Source organism: Pogoniulus pusillus, chromosome 28, assembly GCF_015220805.1.
Source record: "Pogoniulus pusillus isolate bPogPus1 chromosome 28, bPogPus1.pri, whole genome shotgun sequence".
In the NCBI taxonomy this organism is placed as follows: domain Eukaryota; kingdom Metazoa; phylum Chordata; class Aves; order Piciformes; family Lybiidae; genus Pogoniulus; species Pogoniulus pusillus.
In genome coordinates this window covers 13,017,466-13,037,539 of record NC_087291.1, presented here as the reverse complement: position 1 = coordinate 13,037,539, position 20,074 = coordinate 13,017,466, and the positions used below count along the sequence as shown (strand labels likewise).

At 37.4% G+C, this 20,074-nt stretch overlaps 1 protein-coding gene across 12 annotated transcripts in view; it reads right to left on the bottom strand.

Annotated features, from left to right (window-relative positions):
• DGKB (diacylglycerol kinase beta) overlaps positions 1 to 20,074 on the bottom strand; it is a 477,946-nt gene that overhangs the window by 253,149 nt on the left and 204,723 nt on the right. For all 12 annotated transcript variants that reach the window (XM_064167184.1, XM_064167194.1, XM_064167193.1 and 9 more), the window contains 6 exons: positions 14,330 to 14,483; positions 13,283 to 13,318; positions 11,094 to 11,234; positions 10,469 to 10,518; positions 9,062 to 9,136; positions 8,409 to 8,528 (listed from right to left, as the gene is read on the bottom strand). In XM_064167184.1, coding sequence (XP_064023254.1) covers positions 8,409 to 8,528; positions 9,062 to 9,136; positions 10,469 to 10,518; positions 11,094 to 11,234; positions 13,283 to 13,318; positions 14,330 to 14,483 — 576 coding nt within the window. The remainder of the gene's footprint in view (positions 1 to 8,408; positions 8,529 to 9,061; positions 9,137 to 10,468; positions 10,519 to 11,093; positions 11,235 to 13,282; positions 13,319 to 14,329; positions 14,484 to 20,074) is intronic.

The window sequence follows — 20,074 nt, the reverse complement described above, 5'->3', positions numbered from 1 at the left end:
TTATCAGCTGAAAATGGATTGCAGTAGTTCGATTCTTCATTGTGTATCACTGAAACACTAAAGTGTCCTTGATGATTTCAGTACCAAAAAGAAATTGTTACATAGCTAATAAAAGCTACATGAACCTTTGGTTCTCAGAAGCCTCATCAAAACAGGGTCTCATGCAGTTTCTAACTAATGACATGAAGCTGTTACTAATAATTGCCATCATGCATATACAGCACTCCTGACCAGAGCTTCAGTTACATGAGGGTTTTCACTAATAAGGATGGTCAGTCGAGAAAAGTCAGTGGACATAACTGCAAATAAAAATTCCATTTTCTTTCTCTGTTAGTATATACTGCACAAGTTATGTCTCTAAAAAAAATCAGTATTGCTGTATTCTAAGAGTCAGCTGTTAAGAGCAAGTCAAAGATGATGAAGACTTCTTCATATTTATAGGGAAAAAGTATTCCTGAAGTAAAATCAGCACTCCAAGAAATTGAGAATGTTTGGTTCAAAGCCAGAAGCTAACTTTGATTAATTCCTACAAACTACCTAGAAAGAAAAACAACTGAAATCAGCTGGAATAGTGTTTTTTCCTATGGAGATATCAGGATCAGAGCCCAAATGGAGTTTCCCCAATATTATCAGCAGGAGTTCAAGTGCCATCTCTGACAGCTGGGCAATGTCAGGGTCCCCTTTCTGCAGAAAGAACCGAGCAGATGCCTAACGTGGGATTCTTGGGCTGTCAAAGAGTGTGGAAGATTTCCAATTTTCCCCTGAAGAAGCAGAAATAGATTCTGCAGCTGTGGAGCACTAGAAGCCTGTCAAGCTGCTTCATGACTGGCAGCTGAAGAGGACGTATTTCATTAAAAGGAGTTCTGCAACCTCTATTTTTCTTTCCATCTCACTACCACATTCCACTAATTTTAAAAGTACTGTTAAACTACCACACAGGAGTGAGTTTTTGAGTCTTCTCAACGTAGACAATTATTCACTAGATGACAAAGATCATGTAAATCCTTCTGAGAAAAAACAGTAAACAATGTACACTTTCATTTTAACATTGCTCAGGTCATCAACAGATACAGTCATAAACCACAAGCACTTAAAATGTCAACTAACCAGCTTTCCTTAGCAAAATATTTGCTGTTCCTGAAAACTACCCAATAAAAATAAATAATCACAATTATGCATGAACTTGCCCATCTTCAGCATTAGTTTTGTGTTACTTTTTCATCTTAATTTTACTTTCAAAGAATGGGCCATTACATGTGAATATGTTGCTTCTTATTTGAACAGAACATATGGACTAACTTAGCTGGCATTTTCCTTATCAGAAAAACAAACAAGTCTTGATGTGGGTGTTCTGCCAATTAAAACACTTAACTGTGTTACAGACTGCAACTGATGCAAATCCATTACATAAACACAATGCACTTTTGGAAAATAGCAAATTAAATTTTTGCTCTTGTGCACTGCCAAAAATAAGCAATAAAGTGCTGCATATGATTATGCGTGAACATAACTTTTTAAAACACTGCCAAGAAAGAAGGGAAAAAAAAAGGCATAATGTGAAACGAAGTCCCCTCAATGCAAATCTTTAAGTATGAATAAAATACACAATCCTGACACATCAGTGCATTTATTGACATTTGCTCATTTGGCTTCCATATCCTGAGAAAGAATTTAAAACCAAAGAGTCATTATGAAGATCTCAAAGCAGGGCAGGTACAGTAAAAATCTCTTCCTCGCTTCACAATACATCACTGAAAATGAAGCCTCCATATGTCACATACAGACTTCAGCACATAATGACAACAGTAACATATATTTTGTTAACAACGGTTCTCTTAGCTTATGGTCCTGACCCTTCTAGCATGGATTTGATTGCCAAAAGGGCCTGACTTTAAAAAGCAAGTCAACCATGAAGGAACCAGACTTAAAATTACTGGAAATGTTTACGCAGTCACAGAATTTAGTCACACATCCCTAACCCGGTTTAATATTAACCTGCTTCAGCTTTTTAGATATTTGTCAATGAAGACAGCTAAAGAGGTAACATGATTTCAAGCACAGAAGAGAAGGTTCTGAGAATTCTAACTGAAAATGGAGTTATTGACAAATTTTCTCCCTAGCAAGTATTCACTCTCACAAGACCTAGAGTATCTGCAATAGCAGCATGCTGTTTTTGCTATAAGACATGTCAGTAAAAAGTAACCAAGAGAAGGATGTTAGGGAGTCTGCTTTCACTGTCTAGTCTTATTTCATTTTCATTTCTTTTATAACTATTTACATCACCTGAAAACATTATTATGACTGATCTTTGGTTATAATTCAGTCAGAGAGACAGAAAAAGAGCACCCATTTAACCATGCAGGACCTCCTTTTAATGCAAAAGCAGTTAAGTTCTACATTCCTTTGGTGGCTCTCAGCAAAGAATCCACAATTTTGTTTTGCTCAATTTGCTTTGGCAAGAGGGTTCCTAATGTGTTCTAGTTAAAGTAGAGAGGGAGCAACCTCGTATTTAAGAGGGCCTCTCACTTCTAACTTCTGAGATGCTTTGTGCACACTGGACAGAGGAGAAAAAAACAAAGCTAAAAAAAAAAAAATCAATCACTTCCCCAGCCCGTATCCACACACTGACCAATGAACTACCCTGATCATCCAGAAAGGCAAAAGCATTAATATGCATATGAGAAAAAACATCAAGAGAGACCACAGGAGAGGAATTTAACTTGCTTAAACAAGCTTCATAATTAGTCACACTAGGAAGTTTCCCTGCCCCTGCCATCTGCAGAAATTACTTTTTAAATAATAGTAAATTTCTATACCTGCATGAAATACCATTTTATTTTATACCTTATACACAGAACAGGTTAGAGTTACTCCCTACTTCTCCTGGGCTTTTATCAACCTACAGGCAAAAGGAAAAACAGGATTGTAGTAAGGAAAGGCATTTGCAAACTTCTTTGCAGGAAGTAGGAGCTGGTACAGCACAAAAGTAGTCAGCACTGTCAAGAAGAGAGATGTGCACTTTTGTAGTAGCTCGTTAGGAAGTCTCACAAAGCATTAACATTTCCCCCTCTGCTGGCAACGCCGTGAAATGATGCTGGTAAAACAGCTTAGCACTTGAGGCGAGCTTGCTTCCCAGCTGGTAAAGAGGTGGCACAAAAGGGGTAAGCTACAGTTTCTTCTTCTGCCCTGTGTATATATGCAAATAACATAAGGCACATCAGCACTTTAGCCTTTTAAAAAACTCACCTGCCTGACTTCAGACAGGACTTATAACTATATCACTTGGGACAACAAAAGCCTGGACCACCCTCATTCCTCGCTGAATACAGCTCCACAAGACTGCCTAGGTTTTAAACAGTCATTTTAGATTTCAGCCTGGGAGAGGTGCAAAACATTCCACAGCAGACTTACAGATGCTTGCAGCTGCTCAGCTTGGTTTCATTTTCAGATACTCAGCAAAAAAAGAAGCCAACAGTATTGTAATATACAATGTAAGAAGTAGTATTTCCAAAACGTGGATTCAGACAGGAGTGTTCCAATCTACAGTTAACCAAAAAGGTTAAAACCCTTTTCATTTACTTGAGTGCAACAGCATACTATTGCTGCATGAGGATCAGAAATTAAACTGTAAGAGCACCTATAGGAGGGCCAAGGGATCAGGCCCAACCAGCATGGGTTTAGGAAGGGCAGGTCCTGTCTGACCAACCTGATCTCCTTTTACGATCAAGATGCCTGCCTGGTGAATGTGGGGCAGGCTGTGGATGTAGCTTACCTGGACTTCAGCAAAGCCTTTGACACTGTCTGCCACAACAAGCTCCTGGCAAAGGTGGCAGCTCGTGGCCTGGACAGATTCACCCTGACATGGGTCAAGAACCGGCTGGAGGGCTGGGCCCAGAGAGTGGTGGTGAATGGTGCCACATCCAGTTGGTAGCTGTCACTAGCGGTGTTCCCACTTTTACTTTGATGTAAACGGTGAAATGGGTTTATAGTTACAACTGGCGACTTACAAGATGGGCACAGTGGCCTGGTTCTATACCATGAATGGCTTTACGAAGCATTTACTGTTGTTCAGGCCTCCTCTGCCCTTTAGGACAGCTTGTTTCAGCAGCAGTAGGGCACCAGATCCAGTGCAACTCTGACATCTAGTGGCCAGTGAGGACTCCTAAACTTGGATATTTTATAAGCACTAGCACAGTTCATACCTACTTTTGTACCATCACTGAGAGAGAGAGTAGTAATGACTCATAAGACAAGTGAAGCCAAAACATCCTGCACGCAATTACCTTAGAATCAAATAAGCTATTACTTGATAAGAACATATGAAGTAATACCATTCAAGTGAAGAACCCCCAGCTAAGAGTAAAGTACAATGTTCATGTCTGACACAATACTCCAAGAGGTGGGCTCACCAGGGCAGTCATCTACCATTTTTCCCTTAATGAAATTCACATTTTTCATGAGGGAATTTCTTTGAACAACCCTCATAAAATTGGCACAACTAAGCCTCAGAATATGAATTACGGGTCTTAAATTTTCCAGTAGGTGCAGCACAGAACATATTCAGCCCCTGTTAAGTGGAAAAAGTACAGTCATTCAAATACAAATGGATTGTACAGGTACACAATTCCAAGTTCTTTTATTGCAAAACAGATTTCCAGATAGTACCCATATAATAGCATCCCTATAACATAAGGGCCAATTAAGTTCCTTATCGTGTACTGAAATCATTTGTTTAGACAAACAGCTATGCCTTGAAAAGCACCAAAATAAGAATACCCTGGGACATTCACAGAGGTAAAACTATGTTTCGAAGTTCTACCTTCAAAGCAACTCTTAAGTTTTTAGGAGCAAACAGAACACACAAAATCCAGTAAGATAAACTGAGCACTTAGGCTGCAAAAGAAGACTTATTTATGCCCTTTGCCCCTTTCTCTCCATAACTCTAAACTGCTCTCATAACATTTAGATTAATTTAGTAATCTTGGCCAAACTTGCAATAGCAATAAAAGTTTCCTTGCAGTCTAAAAAAGAAGGTAAGAGTAAAGGGGGATGAGAAACAGATCAGAAAGAACATCAGGCATACTTCCTTACTCTTTATACTTGGAAAAAGTGGGCTGGCTAATATTTTAACAGCAACACAACATTCCTGTCTCTTTCAGGAGGGGATTACTGAGGAAATCTGTGCAAGGACCACAATCCTGTGAGAGATTAGACTATCTCAAGCCCATGGTTTCAAAGCACAAAGTTGTTTATTCTTTTATTTTTGCATAATATAGTTCCATATGTCACTTAAATGTTTCTTTGAATTGTTTGGGTTTTTTTAATCCCTGTAAACAAAGCATCTAACATAGTATGTAATAAAAGTAATCTAGAACTTTTATATGATATCTGGCCTTTGTATATGGCTCTTGAAAAAAAATAAAGATTAAGTACAAACAATGTAGCTGAATTCTGAAGGTACAAATCTTCAACTGCAATAAATTAACATAGCTTCACTGATAATTAGCATAACAAATTCCACTGACAAAGTTCCATCACTTATAGAAGCGATAGCAAAGTATACTGCAGTAAGTTAATGGACTCCAATCCAAAACAGGTTAAAGACCTCACTGATGTTGTAAACTTTTAAAAATAAGCTACAGCAGTAGTTCTTTGTCACTATCATACTGGACAAGCTCTGAAACTGGTCTCTGGGATCTGAGATTTCAGCATTGTCAAAATTCAGTAGAGAGCTGAGGTTTACTTGGCCAAAGTCAAACGAAGGCAAGGCAATCACTGGTTTGCTTTGAAGGGTTTTTGTTTTGGCCTATTTTCAACACATGAAAACTTTCTGGACTTGTCAGAGAAGCATAAACCACTAGGTTTCATGGATAATCAGCCTGTGGAAAACTTCAAGATATAAGCACTTTATTATCTGATGACTGAATCCTAAAGACTCTTAATTTACTTGTCATCATCTAACTAAAAGCAGACAAGAAGAGAGCCAAAATGCAGTTTCAGGAAGTTCGGTTTGCAAAACCTAACAACATGTAAAAGGCAGTAACTGGAATGATGCACTGGAATAAAGAGCTTGGATAATACATTAGATGCTGTAAAAACATCAAAATCATGCCATTGGTTTACACAAAATAACAATGAGCAGGCATTAAAGATTTTACTTTCCTGATTTAACTTCTCAGTGCCCTTCTCAGTAAGTTTGCTGAAGTTACAAAGCTGGGAGGCTTGGCTGATACAGCAGAAGGCTATGTGGTCACTCAACATGACTTGGACAGACTGGAGAGCTGGGCAAACAAGAACCTAATGAGGTTCAGCAAGGATAAGTGCAGAGTCCTGCATCTGGGAAGAAATAATTTACTGGGAGGTGATCTACTGGAGAGCAGCTCTGTGGAGGACATGGGAGTTCTGGTGGACACGAAGCTATTCATGGGACAGCAATGTGCCCTTGTGGTCAAGAAGGCCAATGGGATCCTGGACTGCATTAAGAGGAGTGTCTCCAGCAGACTGAAGGAAGTTCTCCTCTCTACTGTGCCCTAGTGAGACCTCACCTAGAATACTGCATCCAGTTCTGGGCTCTCCAGTTCAGGGGAGAATTTTGATTGCTGTTTACATGTTTTTGTTATTTTCATTGTAAAGCTAGGCATAGCAAGATAAATTATCTAATAACTTGGGAAAAATATTAAATGTAAAAGTTATTAAATGTACTAATAACTAGTAAAAATACTCACAAGGAGAAATTGTCTGCTAACATAAATTTACATAGCTTCTTTTTAATAGCTTCTGCTTTCAGATGAAAATAAATCTCTGCAGAAGGGTCTGCATTAATTTATCAGGGAATTTAGAGAGTTTTAAATTTAGAAAGAATGAAGTGTAGACACTGAAAGATAATCCCAGAACTCTGCCTGTGTCAAAAGAAATACCTGTACTGAACTGACAACCAGTTATCTGCTACATTGGTTGCTTAAGAGCATTTGCTGCCATTTCTTTAGGGTAATTCTATGGACACAAGGCAACTCAGCCCGGCAAAGGTCTGTTGTTTGATGACAGAGATATAATTTAACATTTTTGTTATTGAGTCACACATAGAGAGCCAGGGAACTATTACTTACAATGACCCAAACGTGCTCAAAGTTATCTTCATTTCAGATCTATTGTGAGGTGTCCTTGCCTATGGCAGGAGGGCTGGAACTAGATGATCTCTGAGGTCTGTTCCAGCCCTAACAATTCTATGATTCTATATTTAGCTAGTAATTTGATTAATAAGATTTTGCAGGAACTATAGACACTATTTTGTTGCATATTTTCCTCTATAAAATCTCAGTGTGAGCATTCTTTGTGAAACAGAATACCACAGAGCAACTACAGCAGTCTAGGTTTAGTTCAGGCTGTTAGCAAGCAGGGAAAGTAAAGTGTATTATTTCACCTCTGTAGCTGAAAAGCAACTTTCAGAAACAAACTAAATGAAGAAGGATTTTCTCTCAAGTAATAGCAAAGCATTTGAAACATATGCTAAGATACATGCGCTCAAAATCAGTTCAAATACAGGACAGCAGGTGGCACTGGCAGCATGCCAATGTTAAAACAGCTGTGTTGAACTCGTGTAAAATTGATCCTATTGCATCTGTCTAATCTTTAATGTGAAGCTGTAAATGTACGGATGTAAGCTCTTCTCTCTTAACACTTTGTCCTTCTGTACATGCTTTCTACCGCTATTTAGTATAGAGCATTAAGATAGAGACAGAACTATCTTCAGAGGGGTGTATAGTGACAGGTCAAAAGTCATCAAGCAGTAATTGCTGCAGAAGAAATGCCATCTGTGTCTAGGGTAAAAGAAGCTCGTTCCCTTGAGAACAACTAACTTGGAGAGACTGCCCACAGAACTGGTGGAATCCACCTCGCTGAAATTATTCAGGATTTGGTTTCACAGGGCTCTAGATATCTCAATTCATGGCCCTGCCTTTTAGTAGGAAGTTAGACCAGATGACCTCCAACATTCCTTCCAATCCAGACTGTTCTGTAACTCAGTATGGCTAGGCCACAGAACATAGCACCATGCCAAGAAGCCTAGACACTGCTTCAATCAGCTGTAACACACATATGGGCAGTAAAAAGTTCTCACCAGGTACTAGTGCAGCTAAAAAGTAGCAATATGCTATTAACAGGATAAATTAATCAGCTTTTTACAGCTTCCAGCACCAGAGCTGGCTCATTTAGTGTCACTCCAAACATGCTGCCGTAGCTCTGATTTTGAAGGCACACTTCTACTCTTTGCCTGTCATTCAGCCATAGTAAAAAACACCAAAAAAAAACCCAAACCCAAACCATTCCTTATAGAAGCCTCAGAGAAACAAAGCCGAGGGTCATTGCTGACTTGCAAGAAGAAATTTGACACTTTTATGGTAATTACTTACATTTTCTAACCCAAGGAGGACCAAAAGCGGGATGGTTGTCATTCCTCCCTGGATCCACTCTTCTAAGGAAACAGTGCCATCATGATCATAGTCAATTTCTTCCATCATTTCATGCAAGATCTACACAGTTTAACGAAAAAAAAAATCATAAATCCCATACAGTAATATAGCAGCTTCCTGTCAGAACTTGTGCAGAACTCCAATTCCCTCATCTGTATGCAAAAAGTGAGGAAAATACTACTTCTATGTGATTTGTAGTAAAATGAGTACTGACAGTGCAGAAAATGAGGTCTCATATTCCTATTTACATCTTATAACCACCTAAAGTTTCCAAACCAAGTTGTGCCCTGTTGTGTACTTATTACATACAATAGAAATAAGAAATCTTCTTTAAAAATATTTTCAGTGACAAACCATTAACATATAAATGTTAATTCCTGTATGCACTGAAGAAAAGACTTAAACAGGAGCAAGAACATTTCACAGATCAATCAGAAGATTTGTGAAAGTGCTGAGAGCATCACAGTGGAGAACAGAACTTTACTATTTCTATTTTACTAATAGATAACCTCATATATTGACATGAAGCATTACCCAATGATTAAATACCATCTCTAGCAACATTAATAACTTGTTATAAAAATGATACCTACTGGACTAAGTTCAGTAACATCCCATTCAAGGTATTCTGCAACATGCATCATTTGAGCAATAATATTTTCCAGCTCCTACAGATGAGTGAAAAAGAATAATATTTAATGCAACTTTATAAATACAAATTCTACTTGAAGCAACTTATAATTCAAATATGTTGAATTCAGTGACACTTTTCACCAGTTTCTAATGAAATGTCCCTTGTCCTGGAAGCTGTCCACTCTTCAGTGAATGTGCTTCATTAGCAAAACATGAAGTGCAGACGTCATAGTGCACAGGGAGGTGAAATACAACCTCATAACCAAAGGATAGCATCTGAGCTAAAGGCAGAAATAGATTTTTTGCTTCCTAGTTGATGCATTCAACTACTGGTTCAGTGATCTGAAGTCATATAACAATGTGAGGTTCTTTAAAGTTGAGCACTTTGTGTTTTTAAGAGCAACTGCAGAATGCATAACTTTCTAATGGAAACAAGCCATGAAGTGGATGGGATAAACTAATACAGAGATTTTTTTTTTAACCATTATAGTGTTGCAATTTCCCTTGATCACATATCACTAGTGCTCTTCCATATTCATATATACAATTTGGCTTCTAAACATGCTTCAGGGCTTACCTAGAACCATTCTGAGCTCTCATTTGTATTTATTATGCAGTAGGTTTGAAATTCATGTTTAGTATTGCCTAAAGCTATAATACAGTATTTACTTTATACCTCTATACAAATTAGCTCCCCTATTTGTCACTCCTCTTCTTCGCCAACCCACTCTATGCTGTTTTACTCTGGGGAGGTTCATAAGAAGGTGGGGGCGAGGGAGGAGAGGAAAATGAAGCTGCAAATAAAATCTTTATTTCTATTAACTAACAGGGGGAAAAAGTAGTTACACTTTAAAAAAAGATTGCTCTACCTGTGACTGACTTCAAACACTTGGTCAGGCTACTCCTCAGAACTTAGTCTTTAATATTGTCCATCCTTTCTTAACAGCAGCACAGGCATTCTGACATCTCTATATATATTCAGTGTATGACTCTCACACTTTCCACTTTTAATGAAGTCTTTATAAATGGTGCTTTCATACACAGCTCCTAGCAGCACACTAGAATTTGAGGAATCATATTAACATGTCTCCTACCATACTAATATTAAAAATAATCAGATGACTACAGACTAAGACTCCACAATGGCAGCATCAGCACCTGAAAATTTATAAAGCTGTAGAAAAAGCAGCTTAACAGAAAAGAAAAGCTATAATTTAATCCCAAAATGGATGATTGTATCAACTACTGTTTATACCCTTTCTGTTAACTCAGGATAAATAAAAGCTTGGCTTGGATTAATGAGTTTTGCATAGGTATGCCATTTTGACATGGGTTTACAATGCATTAAGATATAGAAATAACATTACCGAACTATCCAGGTAACCATTCCCATCTGTATCGTATAAGCGAAACATAACTAAAGGTAAACAAAGAGAGAAAGAAATCCAGTTAGAAAACCTAGCAACAACATTTGTAAACAAAACAACAAAAAACACACAACAAACCCAAAACATCCAAACCCAACAAACCCCCACAGAAATAGAAATCGGCTAAAGCTGAGTGTAAAAGACAGGACAAACATTTGTACCAATTCCTGACACCAAGGGAGGCAACTGATCATCCATTTCATGCTATGGTTTGCATATAGAGCTCTTCAGAGCTCTGATAAGGTTTGAGTAACTTGCTATCACAAAAGTTATTTTATTGTAAGTTGAATGAAATGCTAAGATCTCAGCTTTCCTGTGCTTGTGTTCTGCATGCATATTCACAGACACATCCTCATATTCTAGCCATATGTTAAACAAAACAATATTGCCATGTTCGAGGAGGGTTCATCAAATAAAAGATCATCCCTGCAACAATGGGCTATCTAAAACTTTATTTTTATAATGCAGCTACTCAAAATTCAGTCTTAAACTCAGAAAATGTAGAGATATTTCGGATAAGTAATTGAAATAAATACATAAGATTAACTTAAAGAAAAGAACATACATTCTAGCTTGTCTTCAGGTCTTCCTCTTTCTAGCAATGATAAATAGCAAACAATGTCTTTCAGCTGGATCATTTCTGGTAAATGTAAGTTGGCAGGAGTAGGAGGTCGGGATGTAGAGGTACCTTTGTTAAGTCTCAGACCTGAAAACAACAAATCACCTTTGTTACTTAACATATAAGTAGAAAATTAGAACATAATATAATGTTTTATGTCAATCTCAGAGGAGTTCTTACTTTTCATGTCAAGTTTTCAACAATTATTGTTCACAGTTTATCCCTCAAAGGCAAAATTACAATATTAGTGAGGTTTTAAAATATTACCTAGATAAGGCAAACTACTGGGGAAAAAACAAGCAAGCAAATGAAACCACACGCACACAAAAAAAAAAAACCCAAACCAATCCACAACAAAAACAAAAACCCAAACCCCACAAAAAAATCTCAAAAAAAAAAAAAAAAAAAAACCCACAAAAGCCTCCTTCCCATGATTATGGGAACAGCATAACCTTTTCTTCCAATTGTGTTGCTCTGATGTCCTTTGACCAGAGAAAGAATTTGGTGAATGTCTTTATTTTACTACATTATATCATAGAATCACAGCTCAGGTTGAAAAACATCTGAGGAATCATCTACTTCAACAGTTCAGTCATGGGCAGGGATGCCTCCCAACTAGACTTGGTTGCCCAAGGCCTCATCCAATCTGGCCTTAGACATCTCGAGGGAGAGGGCATCCTCAACCGCTCTGGGGAACTGGTTCCAGAGTTTCACCACCCTCATGCTGAAGAACTTCTTCCTAAAATCCAGTCTAAATTTACTGTCCCTCAGCTTGAAACCATCCCCCCTAGTCTTGTTGATAGACAACCTTATGGAAAGTCCCGCTGCAGCTTTCCTGTAGGTGTTAGAAGGTGCCTATAAGATCTCCCCAGAGTCTTCTCTTCCCCAGGCTGAACAACCCCAGATCTCTCAGGCTATGTTAATTTAAGCCTATACATTCAGTAATAAAACAATCCCTACACAAGATGGCACACACTTCCTTTTGCTTATAGAAACTTCATCTAACTTACTGATTTACACCAGCTACACTAATTGAAGATGTTTTAGTGTCAACAAGAATTCTGTTGATATCCAGGTGTGAGCTTTCTCAGGGGAAAACAAAAAAAAAGAAGACAGCCAAATGTTTGTCAGGACAAAGTAGTTTTAAAAATATGGGAGCCCTGGCAACAGAGTACTATTAAAAACATATAATTAAATATTAAATAACAGTTACATCAATTGTAGTCAAAAATATTGCAGCACTGGAATACAAGTTTCAGTATTGTCAAACTTCCTATTTAAAGAGAACATGAACATGGCTAATCCTGATGATATCACCACAATCTGCAGTACAAATAATCAGAGGACAAAAGGGACAGGAGACCACAGAGAAAGCAGTCATAAAACTGCCTTTATAAGTCTGATACATTCCTCATTGACTTTCGTCCTGCTCAAGATGAAACTTTACAAGAAGATTTACTGTTCTTAATATTTTCTACAACTAATCAATCTACCATTAGATAGATTAACCTACATACAAAATTTCTCTCACTCATTTGTCTTGCACAGGTTAATTACCATAGCAAATGGAAACAGAGTTCCAGTGGAGTTTCCCCCTCCTTCCTTAATTTTAAGTTGAAAAAAATCACTACAATCTGAAAACATTTTCAATGGTCTACTGAGGGAAGGGTTAAAAAAAAACCAAACTAATTAAACTAATTCAGTGCAAATTTGCACCAGAAATGGTATCTCTGGATCATGTCCATGGTTACAGATAGATAATATTTAATGAATAAAGCCTTAACAGAGCAATACTCTATTGAATGAACTTACATGTCAGCCAAGCACCCTTAAAATTATGGCATTACAAAATGTTAATCATTTAAGATGTTACCTTTAATCACATCATTTACACAAATAGTTCATGTTCCAGTTATGTGAATCTTACACACAGAACAAAAAGCATTATAAAACTTGAGCTAACTCATCTCAAAACTGTATAGTTCTGAAATCCAAATGAAAAGCATGCAAATGTAAAAGTATCTTTTAGCTTATCATCAGGTGCAAGGTGCAGGCTGACGTATTACTTCTTAATCAGAGGTGGGAAAGTGGTGGCTACAATATGCTTACAAATGATTTAGAGTGCTGCTGCTTACCTGGTACCTGCTTCCATTTCTCTTCAGTCACCTTAACTGAAAATACAGTTTATAAACAGACATGAGTGGATCAAGAGATACTAAGTAAAAAATGGACACACAGTACAGACATTTATGAAACTTGTTACTTTCCTTGTGGGCTTCTCTAGCTCTCATGTACCTTTCCATTTTCCAGAAATGTCAAATCACAGAAACTCAGCATCTTAGAGGTTGGAAAGGACCTCCACAGTCCACCCCTCATGCCACAAGCAGGATCAGCTAGGGTAGTCCACACAGGAATGCATCCAGACAGGTTTTGAAAGTCTCTGGAAGAGACTCCACAAGCTCTCTGGGCAGCCTGTTCCAGTGCTCCATAATCCTTACTGTAACATTTCAGCTAAATTGTTAAACCAAATTAGGAAGGCAACCTTAAGTACTTCTGCAAATTGCCCTTAAAAACGTAACACCTTTTAGCACTATTTTGGTGGAAGTATTTGAACACGTTATGTCCTCTGAACTCAGAATGGCTTTAAATAAAAATGCTCAATTCAGCATGAAAATTTAAAACTGCATTCAAGAACCTTGCCTTAGGAAGAAAAATATCACTAACACTTACAGGTCATTATAAAATATCAGTAGCTGATATGAATGTAGGATTACTGATAGCAGTATCACACTTAAGAGATGTAACAACTGGGCACAGAAACTGTAAAGCACCATCAAGAGCCTCCTGCACCAAGCTGTGAAGGTTTCTTCAGTGTTTATTCAGTAGAGCAGGCATCAAGATCATGCAACCACTACAATCTGATCAGCATTAACATGACAAAGACTGTCCACTTGGTGTCTCAGTTGCATCATTATTCAGAATTAAAAAGATAAACCTATTTAATTTACATTTCTTTTCATAGTGTTCCTTGTTCATGACTGAGTTGCTCCAGTTTTGCAAATATCAGAACCAACCCAAGAAATACATATAGCTTCAAATGTCATATATTTATAGCTATCAGGAGTCAAGTAACAGGGGTAAGGAACCTTCAGCTCTGATACTATTGTGGCTTTATTACTTACCTCCAGAAACGTGCTGGGGTTTGTTTTTTATTAAGGGGCTACAGTGAGAGATTTTGTTGCTAAATGATGTAAAAAGGTGCTCAGTGAAATCATCTGGTAAGTCTGCTTCCAGAAAAGTCTTCATGAACAGCCTGAACCCCTCTAAATCAATTGTCTATAGGAAGGGGAAATTAATGGGAAAAAAAAAAAGAGAGAAAGAAAACAAATGTTATTTTTTTTGTATTTTGCAAAAACGTTCATACTAATGCACCAAACAATATTCTGTTAAACTGCAGCCTGTCTTTGAAAATACTTCCTTCTGAGAGTATAACCTGGCACACCTCCTCTTGAAAGCGACTATCAAATTAATTTGAAAACAGTACTGCTACAATAGCCCAGAGCACACTATAAGCCAGCCCAGAGAAAACTCAACATCTTGAAACTAAGTCCCATGCTCTCCTTGTTTCTTAATCAGAATATGGCTTAGTAGCACATACAAAACTGCAACCGAAGGTGCCCACAGAGCTGATCCAGCTTGTGGCTGTTTGAGCTAGATTTCTAGGTCAGACATAAAAATATCCAGAAGTAGAAGCTCTGAGTGGAGAGGTGAACATTGCAGGGATAGGCCATATAATGGCAACAATGAATAAGTTAATATCATTTCATTGAAGCATCAAGGGCTTTACGTCTGGAAGCACAGCTTGTACCTTCCCCTTGGCTCCTTCTGCTGTGCCTGCTACTATCTCCCCCCACCGCTGTTTTGGCTGTTGCTGCTTTTGCTGCCTCACCACCGCCTGACCCCTTCCCCATCTTCGTTAAGGTTATTATACTTCTGTAGTAGTTTATTCTCCTTTTACTGTTACATTTAAACCATAAGAAATACAATTTCATTTTCCTCAACTTTCCCAAAATCCATGAGTATATTACACCAGGGGAGGGATCCACCCTAACCCAGTACACAGCTATACCCAGCAACAATTAGCTTTTCTCATAATTAGACAGACATGGATGCCTAATTTAGGACATTGAAGACCTCCTATCTTTTCCTAGGTGGCAACAGTGTTTTCCTGGTACTTGTCAAAGAAAAACTCATCATCATGACTTAAATAGGTTCAGATAGTCAAGTGAGAGTGCAGAGACATGTAACATTACCTACAGTGGAAAATATAATAATCATGAAACATTTATCCTTTAGTTTAAGTCTTGCTTTTGCCAGCAAGGTAAGAATTGATTAATGAAACTTCACTGCTGATTTCTCCTGGTAAGAAAGAACTGTCTGTTTTTAGTAATAAAATGAATCACAGAATATCTCAAGTTGGAAGGGACCCAAGGTATCATCCGTTCCAAACCCTTGCTTCTCAGAGGACTACCTAAAACTAAACCATATGACTGAGAGACTTGCCCAGACACTCCTTGAATTCTGGCAGGATTCATGCATTGACCACTATTCTGGGGAGTCTGTGCTCATGACCTTTTCCTAATGTCCAGTCTAAACCACTCCTGATGCAGCTTCATTCAATTTCCTTATGTCCTGTTCCTGGTCACTGGAGAGATCAGCAATTTCCTCTACTCTCGGCCACCCCTGAGGACATTGTAGGCAGCAATGAAGTCCAAGCAATGTAAAGCATTATGGTCCCATGTTATTCTGCTAATATAGAACCATTAAAGTATCTTGAAACATGCCAAAAAAAGATTAACACAATTCATTTTTACCTCAGAAATATCTGTGATCACCTGCATAATCATCAATGATGCTACCCAGTTAGATATGTGGTTTTAAAACAGATTATCGACTGTTAATCCATAAAACAGTGTTGCTGTGAAATCAGCTTGGAGAAGTTTTCCTGTGACAGGAAGCCTCCATTTCTCCACCAAAAAATCCTATGATTCAGCACAGTGAATACAACATTAGAGGGAAAAGACTTGAAAGCAATCAGCCTGAAACCATGCCAGAAAGAGAAAATCGAAATGAAATTTTCAAAGTGCCTCAGTAACTTTGGAATCTGATTCACAGTCTAAATGATGTTTACGATTACTTTAATATCATTTCTACACTTTGGAGCAAGGATTTCTCTCTCCCTGTCTTTTTGATATGTAGAATACAAGATGTAGAAATTTCATGTCCACATGAAAGAAAGTTTTTTTCCATTAAGGCCAAGTACTAACTGCCCCAAGGTAATGCTTTAAATGTGCATCATTGTCCTTACGAGGGACCAACAACATAGATTGCAAAATTAAACTGATGTTGTGCAAGTCATTATTATTAGGAATGTAAACTTGGCAAGAGGGCATCTATGCTGAGCTTCCAATGCAGAACACCTCATTCAAGAAAGAAGTTCAGTGAAACCAGTAACACTCTTACCTATTAAACAGAATAACAGCAGAGACTGAAAAAAGAAAGCCATTTAAGAATTGCCTCCACAAGGCTTAAGCCATAACACGGAAATAATCAGCATGGACATGAACTCACTCTATTTGTCTCCTTACAGAGTTTCAACCACTCTCTTCTGATTTGGCAAATCATACACTGTTTCACTCAGGCTACAAACTTGATGTTTTTCCTCAACTATGAAGTCATCCACTGGCATTTAATTCACTGTTCATAAACCATGAAACCACAATGGCAAAAGGATTTGTGTCAGCATCCAAGTAAATCAGTCATTTGTTTACACCATATATTTTTTATCTGCAAGCATAGTAAATACATTCATCAATAAGTCAATTGACTAAAAATGTTGAGATTGAGTTGTTAGATTGCTTATTAATGAAATGTGTCTTTAGCTACTCCAGTAAATTGTCTACTAGAAGGAAAAAATCAATTTAAAAAGGAAAACAGAAAAACAATTTTTAGAAATGCTTCCCAAGTGACATTGGTCTGCCAAGCTGATAGCAAAAAATAAACTCCCTTAAGGCTACATGTTTTCCATTTACAGGCTCAAAGTTATGCCTGGGATCAATAAATAAAGTTATGGATTTCTACCTTCTTGAAGACTTTCTCAAAGCTGTTCAAACTTTTCAGTATTTCCTGAAGATGGTCATTTTGACATTTACCCCAGTGTCCTGCAATGCAACTGTTCCAAAATGCCTTACATTCAATGGCCAGGAAAGACAAAAGATATCAAAGTGACACATGCTTTAGCCTGTCACGTCTCTTTATCATGTTTGATACCCTGACTGCCACCAATCCGGTTGATCAAAACAGGGAAAAGGGAAGTGGTTGCTTATTCTAGAGACTTGTTCTATAGTAACATTTCTTCAGCTGAAGTGCTTTATCTATCCTCTGCTCTAACATTGTGTGACCTCTATAACCCCAGGGAGGCAGCAACATTCATACAGCCAGAGTTCAGATGCTGCACAACTGAAAGCTTTCAAATTACGCAGAAAGTTAGTTAGGAGCTGCTGAGTGATTTGAATTCATATTAGAAATGTTTATAATAGCCCAAAATGCAGATGCAAAACCACATGCTGTATAAAAAGAATGTGCAACAAGACCTCTGCATAAAGGAGATCTATGTGTTTATTTTCACTTACATAACAAAAAAAAACAACCAACCAAAAACTAAATGAAAAATCCCCCACAAAAATCTGTAATTCTAATACTCCATAGCTGAAAAATATTTTCAATTTCATCTAACATACTCAGTATAGCTTATCCTAACAGAATTGAGCTCTAAAGCAATGAAGTAATTGCTGGATATTTGGTTCTGTAAGTTTATCTACAGTAAATAACAGAGCTGACTTAAACTACAAGAGATCTAGAAGTAGTTTAGGTTATCTATCTAGCTTTCTAAAGGGAAAAAAGGGTGAGCTGACAAAAAAAGACTTACTTAAAATTACTTGCAGTGCTTTCTCTGTCATCTCTCTCTCACTGTAATATGCCTAAGCCATTATGTAACTACAGAAAAATGGATTAATTTCTTAAAAGAAATCCTATGAAGACTTTTAGGTGTTAAGAGTATTATCATCACCAAATAGAGGTTTTAGTCTTGAGTGTGGCTTATTTAATACAGAACACTAAAAGATGCAAAACATTTACTCTGCTTATTTTAAAAGTAACTCTGATAGAAGAGGGAACAGCAGACAATATTATGAGCATTTTTTTCCTACTCTGTAATTATACAGTATGTCAATTTCTTCACCATGGAGCTTTACCCTGCTAAAATGTGAAAAGGCTTCAGTAACTAACTACCTTCCCTCTCACTACTAAGCACTTCTCCCCAAACCCCAGGTACTTTTCAAAGGACCCAAAAAGGTAAAAAAAGGAAAGCAGAGGATATTAATTTTCAGACTAAGGCAGATCATCCTCACTCTGCCATGTAAACTGCAGTATCTTCCTTATAAATCTCACTGTCATAGCAGAATTTTTCAGATTAAAAGTTCAATAAACGTCGGTATGGTTTCGCGATCTCTCAGCTAATGAGTCTGCAAGCAACGAACAGTTTAGATCAGTAATATCAGAATAATAAACAAGCCATAATGCTCCATGTTGTTCTCTTAAGCATGCAGGCTAATTGCCTAATTTTCAACAGTTGCTTGGCTTCCAGAAGCTCCAGTTGAATTCAAATGAACCCGAGAAAGGAGGATTTAGCATTTCAGAAGGCATTTTGCATGACGTTTCCCAAGTGAGGGGATGAGAGCGTGAGAGGATGTACCGAACTGACTGCAATTAACATGGCACATGAATTAATTCATTCCATTTCACAAGAGACTATCAGGGCATTATGATCACAAGTTAGGGGATCTCAGGAAATTTTTTAACATATCAAGGAGTTATATAAGGAAATAGTTGAAGCAGCCAATGGTTCTTCAGAAGAACATGAAAGAACTTCTGAATCGTTTGGCTTAAATCTTCTGAGAAAGGGGGGGAGGAATGGCAGAATAACAATCTGTGCAGTTTTAGCTTTGATATTTAAATAAGAAGGGGACCAAACACTTTGCCTGTAGGTCACAGAAAGGTAGGCTGACTTACATCAATCATATATAACCAGATTCCTCTTCCTGCATGTTAAACAACTGATTTACCAGCTTCACTGTGGCTCTTTTTCTTATGTCTTACAAAAATAAACTCTACAAAATAAGATTTTATAATGTTCTATGTTATAGGGTAATAAAACATCATTTGGTAATGAAACATTTTGATATAAGCTCAAAGTACTACTCAAAAAAAAAAAAAACCAAAAACCACTGAGTCTCCTAATTCAAACCATAGCATCCATATAAAATTAATTTTACTGCTATTTTTAGGAGTTCTTATTATCATTTCTAATACGCAAAACCGCATAGCTTTAAGTTCTTGTTAGCAATTAAAATGTGTCAAGCATCAAACATTTGTTTAGATTTTCTGAAAGCAAGCATGAAACTGGACTCACTATGACTCAATGCAGAGGAAAATAAAAAATATGTATATGTGATAAATTGTCAGGGAAAATCCATAACTTTCAATTCCAAATTCAAAACTGATCACAATGCTAAACTGCAGTTCGAACTTAATCCATAAATATCATTTTTGTAAGGTCCTCCCACAAAATATCAGCTGAAAAAGAGCAAACAGACCAAAGTTTCTAATAGGTTCTAGATTATTGACTACCACAGAAAGAAGTCTCTGGATTTGCATCACTGCACGTGACACAGTAAACAACTATGTCCAGCAAAGTCCACCTATGTAACACAATAGCACTCTAAACTATCTTTTATGTCTTCTTTAACTGTGCCCTTTTCTTATTACACTGTGATAAGACATGACTTTTACTTCACAACAATCTGCAG